General features: G+C 48.6%; 1 protein-coding gene across 4 annotated transcripts; it reads left to right on the top strand.

Moving 5' to 3' along the window:
- The first annotated feature begins 351 nt into the window (after positions 1-351).
- On the top strand, positions 352-12,086 carry ZBTB48 (zinc finger and BTB domain containing 48). Of its 4 annotated transcripts, none has more exons than XM_081201527.1 (11): positions 352-490; positions 1,762-2,457; positions 5,599-5,879; positions 6,657-6,768; positions 7,476-7,568; positions 8,586-8,672; positions 9,299-9,453; positions 9,547-9,683; positions 10,207-10,371; positions 10,897-10,985; positions 11,734-12,086. In XM_081201527.1, exons 2-11 carry the CDS (start codon positions 1,768-1,770, stop codon positions 12,025-12,027), a joined length of 2,103 nt encoding a protein of 700 aa, XP_081057653.1. In that variant the 5' UTR covers positions 352-490; positions 1,762-1,767; the 3' UTR covers positions 12,028-12,086. The 4 variants fall into 4 exon arrangements, with proteins under 4 accessions (XP_081057653.1, XP_081057652.1, XP_081057655.1 ...); XM_081201526.1 differs by having other exon boundaries at positions 5,599-5,883; positions 6,661-6,768; XM_081201529.1 differs by having other exon boundaries at positions 1,762-2,469; positions 5,614-5,883; positions 6,661-6,768.
- The last annotated feature ends 280 nt before the right edge of the window (positions 12,087-12,366 follow it).

The raw sequence follows: 12,366 nt of genomic DNA, 5'->3' as shown, positions 1-12,366 counted from the left end.
CTTACCGCTATTGCTGCATTTGCTTTACATCGTATTATTAAATTATGATGATTATTTAAATAGTATTGATCTAAGTAGCTGATAACCGTATCGATTTCAAAAAAAAAGCAAGCAGGGAGGTGTAGCAATAAAACTGCTAAACTAAACAGGGTCCGGTATGGTTTCAAGCTGGGTGAGGGACCTTGAGATCCCTCCCAGCTCTACAGCTCTGTGATTCGATGACCCCCCCCCTTAATTCGAATCGGGTGCTGCGCCGGATGAGCCGCTTGGGCAGCGCCGCTTTGGAGCTGAAGGAGAGGGGCGGGGCGTCACCAGTCGCCACGCCTTCTTTATTAGCATATCTCCCGCCGTCCCATCCCGCAGCCGCCGCGCTGACGTCACGGCGTCCCTGCTCGGACCAAGATGGCGGCGCTTTGGCTCCTCTCTGCCCCTCCTGTGCTTGGGCTGGGCGCGACATAAGAAGGGAGGGAGGGAGGAGCGCAGAGCCGAGGTAAGCGGGTGAGGGGCGTTTAAAAGTGCCCGTTGTTGGCAGGGTGGGGGAAAGTAGTGCTTCCCCAGTTGTGGTTTGTTTCCCCAAGTTTCCGCTATCCCATAATAAGAGGGAGACCACGGGCTATTGGGGGTGGGGGAAGAGGCGGTGAAAACCCCCTTCTTTGTTGGTCGCTTGCTTATTAATTAAACTGAACTGGCAGTTTGCCATCTGCAGCTTTCCTTTAGCCTGAATGTCAATACCGCCCCCCCACGCCTTCCTTTCATTTCAGTCATTAACCCTCCAATGCAGCCCATTCCCCCCCCCATGATATTTTTTTGGGGTGCTCTGCAGTGGATAAGGCCAGTGGATAAGGATGATGGGAGTTGTAGTCTGAGGGGAGTGTTAATAATTGGTATAATATTAACACTGGTTGGGCTCTGCTCGCCAATTATCTTCCCTGCAAATGAACATTGAAGTTTTGCTGTGGACACATAATTTGAAAAGTTATGGGAGGAAAGACAGACAGTCACAGTGCTGCTCATTTCATCTATTTTTATGCTGTTGTTTGGGTCTGGGGTATGAAGGAACCAATTTTTTCAGATGTTAATGCAGTTGACTAAATAATTCAGTTTGTGCCCAGAGCCCACACCCTCTAATTATTATTATTATTATCTTTATTATATTTATTTCCCACTCTTTCCCCAGACCAGGACTCGAGGCTCCTTACACAATTAAAGCAACACCCCTCTGCATTATTATTTGCTATTTATTAATAAATATTATTGCTCTTTATTAAATTCATATACTGCCCCAGCCCTTCATCAGTAGACCACAGGGCTGTTTACAACATACAACACAAATGTCATAAAGCAGTATCTGTGGAACTTGGGGAAAAAGCAATTACATAAATACAATTATAATAAGGAATACATAAGTGTTTTGTTCTCTACCCCTGCCTGATTGCCAAGATGAGCAGCCTACCTCTCATTGTACATAGCTTGGATTTCAATGCTTCCATCCACTTACAATCACAGAATGTTACAATTACCCAAAGGGTTCATCTAGTCCAAGGTTTCCCAAACTTGAGTCTCCAGCTGTTTTGGACTACAATTCCCATCACCCCTGACAGCTGGTTCTACTAGGTAGGGTTGATGGGAGTTGTAGTCCAAAAAACCAGCTGGAGACCCAAGTTTGGGAAACCCTGATCGAGTCCAACGCTCCACAATGCAGGAATCCTAGCTAAAGAATCCCTGATCCTTCTACTCCTGCACTTTGTTTCTCTCCCACAGCAGACCATGGAGGGCTCCTTTGTCCAGCACAGTGTGCGTGTCCTGCAGGAACTCAACAAGCAGCGGGAGAGTGGGCAGTACTGCGATGCCACCCTGGCAGTGGGCAGCTTGGTGTTCAAGGCGCACTGGAGTGTCTTGGCGTGCTGCAGCTCCTTCTTCCGGAGCATGTACGACGGAGCTTCCAGCAGAATCATCCTGCCAGAGACCTTTGTGGAGATCTTCACGCCCCTCCTCGACTTCTTCTACACAGGCCACTTGGCCATCACTGCGGAGAACTGGGAGAAACTTCTCGAGGCGGCCAAGGAGCTCTGCATCCCAGAGGCAGTCAGGCTTTGCCAGGAGTTCAAGCCTGGGCGCTTGGACGACGGTGACCAGAATGGCCCGTTTCCGCTCGCAAAGGACCTTGGAGATCGCTCCGAAGCGCTAGCCGAGACGCGGGGAGAGCCAGCCCTTGGTGGCGCTGTGCCCCCAGGTGACACTGCTCGAGAAGCCAGCCCGAGCCCCTGCATCCGGGGCAGCAAAGTGGCCCAGGGCCAAAGAGAGAGCCCCTGTCTCCTTCGGGGAAGGCTGAAAAGGTCCCCCAAAACAATAGCGCTGAGCAATGCAGGTGAAGTAAAGAGCGCCCCGGAATGTAAGGAGCTCCTAAAAAGGCCACTGAAAAGAGGAGCCGCCGAGGATGTGGGCGCCAATCATGAGGTGGCGTGTGGAGTCATGTGCTAACAGAAAGGGGTTGCCTTTGTCCGCGACAAGCCCCGCCCCGGTTTGAGAATAAAGGCGCCTTAAAGCAGCGAGCAATGTTGGTGGGGACAAAGCAGCAGAACGCCTTTGCTGCTTGTCTTAATGTGGGAGCAGGGGGAGGATGGGTTGGGACCTGCACCAAGGGGCTAGGTGTCTCTGGGGTGGGGGAATTCAAGATCTCTGGGGTTACTGCATGTTCTGGCATTTAGGGACTCACAGCTGTGGGGGAAGCAACTTGGGGTCCTTGGGGAAGCCTTTCCTGGTGTGCAGAACAACTTTGCAGAGGATCCTGGGATACGCCCTGGCATGCATGTTCAGTTTTCAGAGGGCCTCAAGGCAAGAGTATGTTCAGGAAGGTAGTCAAGTCTGTCTTGCACTTGTACATGTTACAGGAGGATTGGTAAACTGTGTTCCAGTTAGTTTGTCCATCATTGCCAGTTTTTAAGGCATGGAACTGCTAATAAGCTTCCATAGATGTTTCCCGTAATTCAAATTGGCAAACTTCTGCACCTCCAGAAAGCAGCTGAGGAATCTGGTTTGTGCTGCAGTGAACCCAAATGTATGTACGTGGTTACTCAGATCAGAAATGCCTATGGCGGTAGGGCATGTCAGTTTAGAGAGTGTTTCTTCAATTATTGCAAATCTCTTCTGTGAGGGGTCTTAAAAATATGTTTTTGGGTGTGAAGATTTCAAATCTGATGTTTTTGTGATTGGACAACATTGAGCTTGATAAGTCCATGCCTAATGAAGGAGCACATAAACTGCTTTTGGAAAACTAAAGAAGTTTAATTCTACCTTCCGAAAATGTCATAATGCTAAATATATATATATTAATATATAATGTAACTGCAAGTACTTGGCAATCATTTTTAATGATTTCCTTGCAAACACACATTTTACTTAACAAGCAAAACTAAATTGTATTAATTTAACCAAAACATCTTGATGTTACAACTTTTTAGCACCCCTCATTTTTGGAATTTGAAAGTTGAAAAATTCAAGACGCTTTACTATGGTAGACTATCTTCCAACAACCTGGAATGGCCCAGGAAGTTTGTAGTTAGTAACCACAGGTGTTCAGTTAGTCTGGTCTTTGTGCAGCTCTCCAGCTTATCTGAGAAATCACAAGGACTAGAGACTTAACTATTCAAAAATGCAAGTTTTTGAGATTTACAAGAGCCTGAAAGTTGTGTACATTAAACATCCTTGACTTGATTCATGGGGATTTTGATAGGGCTATACACAGTGTTTCTGGGTGGGTGGGATCTTTCATAGTATTTTTTTCTGTATGTATAAATAGGCGTAGTGGCTGCAGGAAAACTATTATTTCCTTGTTTCCCATCTGCTAATTTTAATAATACTGAACAATGACAAAAACACGCTAGATGGATGAGTCACAAATTCATCCCAGCTTGTACTTAGAGCTTTGTTAGAATCAGTGATTTGTGCATGTTGCAGTTTTTATGATGCAGAATTTGAATTGCAAAATCCTCATTTCATTTACCTTTCCTTTTGTTAAAGCACCAAATAAATCCAGTGAGGCATGGTGCAGATTCACATGTTATAACAGCAGATCTACGCAGGCCTGTTGTTTACAAAGCAGCACACATCCATGCACAGCAAATGCAGGCAATGCAGAAATATCACATATGTCAACAGGCATCAACAAAACTGTGCACTTTGTCCCAGTACAGCACGAACTAATAAAAGCAACTCAGAAATAACTAACAGCTCTGGTTTCAAGGCCTGGATGCTGTTAGTGCTCCAAAACCTGCAGATGGGGGTCATACTGCAGTAGCAAGCTCCCTCTCTCTCACATACACACAGTGCAGGTTTGAGCTGTGAGTCTTTTTGTAAACAAAGAGCTTCTGAATCTTCAAAGCCTAGTTTGTGTTCTTGTTTGTCCCAAAGGCCAGGTCTTTCTAACAAAATGCTTAAAATGTTTTACTGCAGCTGAAAGTCACAATGGGTAGCGGGATATTAGAGAAGAAACCTAACTGTAGTTCCGTGTAGAATGGTGGAAGGATTGGTTTGGCCTACCCAGTCAAGCTGCCTCTGCAAGATTGAGAGCTGCCTGTTGGGATTCTAGGTTCAGGCAGCTGTTGTTGTGAGAAACTGAACAGAATAAGCATCTTGTCAGGAAATGGGCGGGGGGCTGCCTTGGATTTTGGGGGAGGCCAGGGGAAAGACAAGGCCAGTTCATCCATCCCATAGTAGTTTGGTTGTGTGTTGTGTACTTGAAAAAGGTGGAGCTTAGTCTAAATATTGGGAAACTCACAGGTCACTCATCAAATACTGTCAGTTAACAGTCCACAGTCTGATAGTAACAGTCCAGATAATTCCAGGGATGGTGAAAATGTATTTGTGTGGGTGGCAGCCAGTCTATTTAATGGAACTGATAGAGCTGGTGATATGAGGACTGTGTGCTCACAGGGGTCTTGGGGACCCCTCTGCATATTTGTGTACACCTGAAAATGTGTAAGGTGCAATGATCAAATTCAGCAGCTCCTTCTCAAGTCTACACTCCATTGCTAAACCAGGTTTGACCTGTGTAAAGGGTGAAATAGTCTAGCTATGTTTGTATAGCAGCTTCCCCCAGCCTCATGCCCTCCAGAATTTTTGGCTACAACTCCCATCCATCCCGGTGTTGTGGTCCAAAACACCCAGAAAGCATCAGAGTACCTTTGTCTTAGAAATGCTGTGTGAGTTTAAAATTTCATTTTAAACAACATTTACAATTCTTTGGGCTATTCCTCAGGTCCTGGGATCAAGTAAAGGAGAATGGTTGAATCTCCTGAACTTGTTTCACCTGCGCCTCTTATTTGCACTATGTGATTAGGCTACAAAATAACACTTGATGACAATAGAACTTTTACCTAGAACGCTTAACTAATTGGCAGGATTGAAATTAGCCTATAGTTAGTTCCTTTCTTACAGTTGTACTAAATGAACGTTTTACATACTTGACCATCATATATGGCCAAGTTGGTTTTTTTAACTGGTCAAGTGGCTAGCCTTTGTGATGGATTCTGTTTATCGTAGTACACAAAGTTGTGTTTGGGTGGGTGTGTAGAAGTTACTGCCCTGTTTTTCTCACAGCGGGAAACGCAGGAGGCTCCCGGCTCAAATGACCTGACCGCCGAAGATGAAGGAGGAGGGAGCAAGGAAAGGGATGAGGATTACATTCCCGGGAAGAAGAGCGTGAGGACCAAAAGGAGAACTCACCTGTCCAGGAAGCCCAGCAGCTCCAAGACTGCTGGGAGCAGCGGCCTGCTGGAAGCCGGGGTGCTGGGAAGCCGCAGGGGTGCGACGGGACCAGTCGAATGCCCCACTTGCCACAAGTCCTTTCTCAGCAAGTACTATCTCAAGGTGCACAACAGGCAAGTTTGCATGCCTTGCGCTGGGGAGGGTGTCATGCTCATAAAGATACGGGCTGCCTGTTTTGCCCCAAAAACCAGCTTGTGAATTGAGACACAGTTGTCTCCTTGCCCAGCATCTGGAGCAGGAATGGGCAGACTCCAAACTTGGTTTCTTATTGGAAGCCAGAGAGCCCAGGTGCAAAACTTAGGAGTCCAGGACAGGTGCCTTTGAGCACATTCTGCGTGGAGGGATTTTTATTGGGACCAGAACTGGACTGAACTCATTCTTCTCAGACAGAAGTCTACTTCTGGTTACTCCAGACTTTATTTGTTTCAGAGCCAAATTTAGCTGTGGAGTGGGGAAGGACGATATCTGTTGGTATTGTTAAACAATTGGGAGTCACAAACTCCTGACAGTCAACTGCTGCTGTTGCTGCTGTTTTATGCTATTTTATTTTAATGTATTTATAACCTCCCTTTCTGAAGGCAGCTTCCAACATTTAAAAGCATCATTGCAAAATACAAAGTAGTTAAAACTAACTAGTTAAAAACAGTAGCTAAAATACATCAAAACACATTTAGAACCAGCAATTGAAAATGCAGTTTGCCTGATAGCAGTCCAAATCACCCAGATCAGAAGACCCTGATCTACTTTCTGCTGGTACCTGGTTTAAAGTGAGTGCCCTTGGGAGACCAGAGCACAACAGTGCCCCACCTGCCTTGCAGGACTACTTGAAGTGGGTCACTGTTCTCTCTCTCTCTCTCTATATATATATAAGAAATCCTTGTAACCTGCAGGAAGCACACTGGTGAGAAGCCCTTTGAATGTTCAAAGTGCGGAAAATGCTACTTCCGGAAGGAGAACCTGCTAGAGCACGAAGCCAGGAACTGCATGAACCGTTCAGAGCAGGTATTATGGGAAGGAGGGGGTTACAGCTGGAAAACACACACAGACACTCTTGCAGTGCTGTTGGAGGAACAGCCCTGATGTACTGGGTGGGTGGAGGCTGTTATGGTGCCCAAGAGAGAGGGCTGAGTTGAGATGTAGAAGACCTGGGTTCAAATCCTGTCTTGCCCACCAGGGAGCTGACACTGACACAGCCTGTCAGCATAGAGCTGCAAACGCACCAGCCAGAGATGGCAGCCCCAGGCCCTGACTGGAAAGGGGTGACTTAAGGATTTGTGCCTGCATTGAGTCAGGACAAAAAGGGGCTGTTTGGGGTTGGGTGATGGCTAGAAGAGGAGCAATGCGGCTGCCTTCTCATTCTACAGTGCAGTCTCATGTGGCTGTCCGCTAATCAAAAGACACAGAGGCTGGAAGCCACAGGAGGGGAGAGTGCTGCCCTTGGGTTTGAAACCTGCTTGTGGTTTCCCCCCTGGGGCATCTAGTTGCTCCCTGTGAAAACAGGATGCTGGACTAGATGGGTGAGTGGCCTGATCCAGCAGGGCTGTTCTTAAATTTCTCTGCCTGCTTCCTGAAGCAGCAGCGTCTCTGGCTGCATTTCTCGAACATGTAGGTTTGCTCACTCTCCTTGGAGCTGGCAGATCTATGCAGGGCTCTCTCTCCCCCTCCCCTCCTCCCAGCTCCCTGAATGTCCTTTCCCCTTTTCTGTCCAGGTTTTCACCTGCTCTGTCTGTCAAGAGATGTTCAAGAGGCGGATGGAGCTCCGTGTGCACATGGTGTCCCATACGGGAGAGATGCCTTATAAGGTCAGCCTGCCTTGCCCCTGAGTCTTGCTGGCTGCCTTGTGACAGGACATTTTACTTGGGGGGAGGGGAGCGATTCACACATCCTCAACCTTCCCTTCGAAGCTACAAGGCAGCCCTGCCAGCTGGGGCTGATGGGAGTTGTGGTCCAAAACATATGGAGGGCCCCAGCTTTTGGAGGGAGGGAAAGGCTGGCATCAGGAACAGAAGCTGTACCGGAGCTACCCTGGCCAGGTGCTCAGCTAAGCACAGAGGCTTGGAGCTGAGGTTCCCGTCGCCCTTCTAGGCTCAGGTCTGCTCTATGGATGGTGCTGTATCCTTTGTTACCAATGGCTACTGTAGGACTTCCGGGAACAGCCCTAATGAAGGAGCAGCCTGTAAAAGGGTTAACAGAATACTTAAAAGTTACAGGGATGCTTATTAGAAAGATTTGGAAGCGTTTTTAGGGGGTTCCTAAAGAGGAATAGTTTAACCAAATAAGGTGAAAGGTTAACAGAAAAGTTGGTTTAAGTAGAGGTCAAATGGAAAAAAGTCTCCTTTATGAGCGTACAGCAAGACTTCGTTTTATACAGTAATATTGACAGACAGGTGCTTGCAGCACAATGTGTAAGTATCCAGAATTGTAGAGTTGAAAGGGACCCCGAGGGCCATTGCGTCCCTGCAACGCCTCTTTATCAGATTCCCACAAAACCTTAAGGATGCTACAGTAATGAACTTTGGAAGCCTACAGCCTTGATGAAAGGGGAAAAGAGAAGAAAGTAGACCTTCAGAATTATTCCAGCTCTGCACCTCACCCTATAAATACGAGGGATTATCCTTTGTTTTCGGAATCTCCATTTTTGTTTTTAACATCCTTTGTAATATGTGGGGTGTTGTTCAGATAACTGTACGGAGGGAAGGTTGGTTTTGTAAGGTGTGGTTCAGTGTGAGAAATGGCTTTTCTTTTCAAATGAAAACAAACAAAAGAATAGCAACCCTCGTCCGCCACTGACCTGCGGTTCTTGTCCCCTTGTGTTCCAGTGCTCTTCCTGCATCCAGCAGTTCATGCAGAAGAAGGACCTGCAGAGCCATCTCATCAAGCTACATGGGGCCCCCAAGCCACACGCGGTGAGTATCGGTGTTGGCCGAGACTTGGCAAATCGCCCTTCTTGGGAAAATCTCACCTAAGCTGAAAATGTCCAGGGGAGAAAGTGCTTGAGATGGCTTCTTTGCCATTGAGTCTAATTTTTATTTTATATGGAAACACAGCAGCTCAGGAGAATCAGGCCTCACAGGGAGTATGTAAGTGTCTGGGTTTAGTACACTCCAAGGTTACTTTTTCATCTTCTTTGTTAAAACAAAAACTTGCAATTGCTTTGATTCTGTCATCACAACCCACACTTCCTTTCCCTTTTGCTACAGTTATATTATTGATCCAGTAAATTGCACAGCTGCATACAATACTTCATTACTGGTGATTACGACTTACCTATTTTTTTAAAAAACACAATCTTATTTTTCCTGAAACCTGTTTGTTACGGTAAGCCCAGTGGAAACAGGGAATGTGATTTGCTTGGGAGATGGCACCTTTCCTTACATACGAGAATGAAGGGAATGCCAAGCTCCAGGGATGTTAATGGGGGAAAGTGGCAGTCTGCGAGGAATAGGTTGAGCCTGAGGCCTCCTCCGCAAGACTGCTTAGCCCGCAAGGGGCACATCCCTGACCCCAGTCCATCCTCCTCTTCCTTCTTCAGTGCTCTGCCTGCTCCAAGTGCTTCCTGTCGCGGACGGAGCTACACCTCCATGAGGCCTTCAAGCACCGCGGGGAGAAGCTGTTTGTCTGCGAGGAGTGCGGCCACAGGGCTTCGAGTCGCAACGGGTTGCAGATGCACATCAAAGCTAAGCATAGGTGTGCAGAAGTGGCCTGCTTTGTCCCTTTCCACGGGGAGCTTCCATGCCCCAGTATGCTCTAGCATTGCCCTTCCTCCTCCTGTCTCTGCAGGAACGAGCGCCCCTATGTCTGCGAGTTCTGCCAGCACGCCTTCACCCAGAAGGCCAACCTCAACATGCACCTGCGCACCCACACCGGGGAGAAGCCCTTCCAGTGCCACCTCTGCGGCAAAACCTTCCGCACGCAAGGTATGGGTACAGCCTGGCCCTTGGGGCCATTCCCACTGAAGGGCAGAGTTGCCGCAGGGCATCTGCTCAGGACTTGGGGGCCTGTCCCACCCAGGCTCTCTGGAAACCTGGAGAACCTCTCAGTCAGCAGGAGGCCTGGGCAGTATCAGGTTTTCAGCACCGTGATGTATCACCAACCAAACAGTGCAATTCGGCGATGCACCACGATGTTGAAACAGGGAAGAACAAGCTGCAGGCAGACTGGAGTGAGGGGCGCTGTGCTGGCTGGAGCCGGGGAGCCGGGATGTATCGCCAGCTCAAAAAGTCTGAAACCGGTATTGCGGTGTGAACTTCATATGGGTTTTGGACAAATTACCGATACATCTTGCAGCTCTAGTCATTAGTCAGGAAGGAATAGTGGGTGCTTTTAAAGCTATGTTTCCATTCCCATCACTTTTGTAATACAGTCTGGTGTGTGTATAGAAATATAAAGAAGGCCTCTTCTCCTGTTTGACTGGTTTTCTCTTCTGTGTGCACACATCAGCAAGCCTGGACAAGCACAACCGGACCCACACAGGCGAGCGTCCCTTCAGCTGTGAGTTTTGTGACCAAAAGTTCACTGAGAGAGGCCCCCTGCTGAGGCACATTGCCAGCCGGCACCAGGAAGGGAGGCCCCACTTCTGCCAGATCTGTGGGAAGACTTTCAAAGGTAAGGGGAGGGAGTGCCGAAACAACTGAGTGAATGAGTGAAATGCTTGTTATGAGGAGCGAAGCCTTGCTGTCTCAAAACGCGCAGCGCAAAGGCTTTTGTGTAAGATGGAACTATGCAGTTGAGGAGCACAGATCCTGCAGCTTGGCTTTTGCCAATCTGATGCCCTCCAGGTGCTGTTGTACTACAACTCCCACCAGCCCCAGGGTCTGGTATGGTCAGGGATTAGGGTTGGGGCACCAGATTGTCTGCATCTGGCTTAGTGGCAGAGGACTGAGCTTTTGTATTCAGGGAGACCCCAGACTTAAGCCAAGTTAAAGAGGCCACCTAGGGTGGAACGGCTGGGCATAAATCTTGGTAGAGCTACTGTCCAAGTTGGCCAGGCTTCTGCCCTCCAGAAGTTTTGGACATGGCCAGCACAGCCCCTGGGAGAAGTTGCCAGAAATATCTGGAGGAGTGGGCAGCGCTGGGCTGGATGCTGTCCTTAGGCAGCCACTTAATGGGCCCCTGGTTTTGCTTTTCCAGCTGTGGAGCAACTGCGTGTCCACGTCCGTCGGCACAAAGGGGTGAGGAAGTTCGAATGCACGGAATGTGGCTACAAGTTCACACGGCAGGTACGATGCGGCAGTCGTGGTCTGGCTTACGGCACATTTAAGAAATAGGAATTTTGTGTTTGTGTTTGTGTGTGCATAGCTGACTCCCAGGCTCTTCAAATCCCCTCTCAATGCCTTTTCTTTCTCATTCTTGCAATTCTTTTTTCCTTCTTCCCTTTCCCTACAGTATCTGCATTGATTCCCCCCTTCATCTGAAGAAAGGGGTGGCCAACCTGTGGCCCTCTGTCTATTTTCATGTGGCCCTCGACATCTGCAAGTGCCTAGCAGAGGGGAAACTTGGGGTGGGAACTGGGGCAGGAGGTGAGAGTGACAAGAGGGTGGCTCTGTTCACTTTTCTCTTGGGTCCCTGCCCAACACGTGTAAGCGGCCCCCAAGAGATTATCCTTCACGGAGTGTGGCCCTCGGCAGGAAGAAGAAAGGAGAATTCTCATCTGCCTTAGGACGACTAAACACTTTCAAAAGTAGCCCCCTTGAGAACCACTGGCCCTCCATAAAGCACTCTCAGCTGTCCAGAGACCTTCACACATTTTGTCATCCTCACCCCAAACCCATAAGGTCTCCCTCTGTTGCAGATGCATGGCTGAGGAGCACTTGCCTGAGGCAACCCAGCTCAGCCCCTGCCTTGCCTTCTTGCCCAGCAGTGAATCTGTTACCGCCGGAAAGGGCCCTTAGCTGCTCTTCCCTGCTTCCATTTGTGGGCTCTGGGTTCCGACATGCCAACCGTCTCTCCTCTTGCTCTCTCTCGAAGGCCCACTTGAGGCGCCACATGGAGATCCATGACCGGGTGGAGAACTACAACCCCCGCCAGAGGAAGCTGCGGAACCTGATCATCGAGGACGAGAAGGCCGTGGTGGTGGCCCTGCAGCCCCCTCACGCTCTGGAGGGGGGCTCTGCCGAGGAGGTCGTGGCGGAGTCGCTCGCCCACGGCTCCCTGAGCGAGGAGCTCCCTGTACAGAGACTCTCTTCGAACGAGAACTTTGGTCCCCCGGATGTGATTGAACAGTCGCTGATCATTACCATCCCAGATGACTGTGAGACGTAGCGTTGTGCCCCTATTGTAAAGCCCCATCCCCAATAAAGGAGAGTAATTAAAAAAGAAAACCTGAACTTCAATTACATCCGTACTCTGAACATAATGCAGTGTGTAATAATGGCCCAGGTGCCGCTAAAATGTCTACGCTAGGACCTTCCCTTGCTCAGCTGACAGAACCTCTACTCCCTTCCTTTGCTGGAGTGGAGTGAAAAAGAGAATCGGTCAACCCCACAGCTCGAACCATTGTTGATCCAGTTGCCTGGGACGGGGAAATGGTGGTGGGCGGTGTTATTTCCTCATCAGCCGTGAGCTCCTGGAGTTCTTTGTGTGTGGATTAGGTTTCTCTGA

Source organism: Podarcis bocagei (genome assembly GCF_964188305.1).
Source record: "Podarcis bocagei genome assembly, chromosome: 7".
Lineage (NCBI taxonomy): Eukaryota > Metazoa > Chordata > Lepidosauria > Squamata > Lacertidae > Podarcis > Podarcis bocagei.
Note: the sequence above shows the minus strand (reverse complement) of the source record. Positions and strands in the feature narration are given on the sequence as shown.

Coding starts and splice junctions, on each gene's coding strand:
- ZBTB48 (XM_081201527.1), top strand. CDS start 1,768: ATGGAGGGCTCCTTTGTCCAGCACAGTGTGCGTGTCCTGCAGGAACTC. Junction 8,673..9,298: donor GGGCCCCCAAGCCACACGCG/GTGAGTATCGGT, acceptor TTCCTTCTTCAG/TGCTCTGCCTGCTCCAAGTG. Junction 10,372..10,896: donor CTGTGGGAAGACTTTCAAAG/GTAAGGGGAGGG, acceptor TTGCTTTTCCAG/CTGTGGAGCAACTGCGTGTC.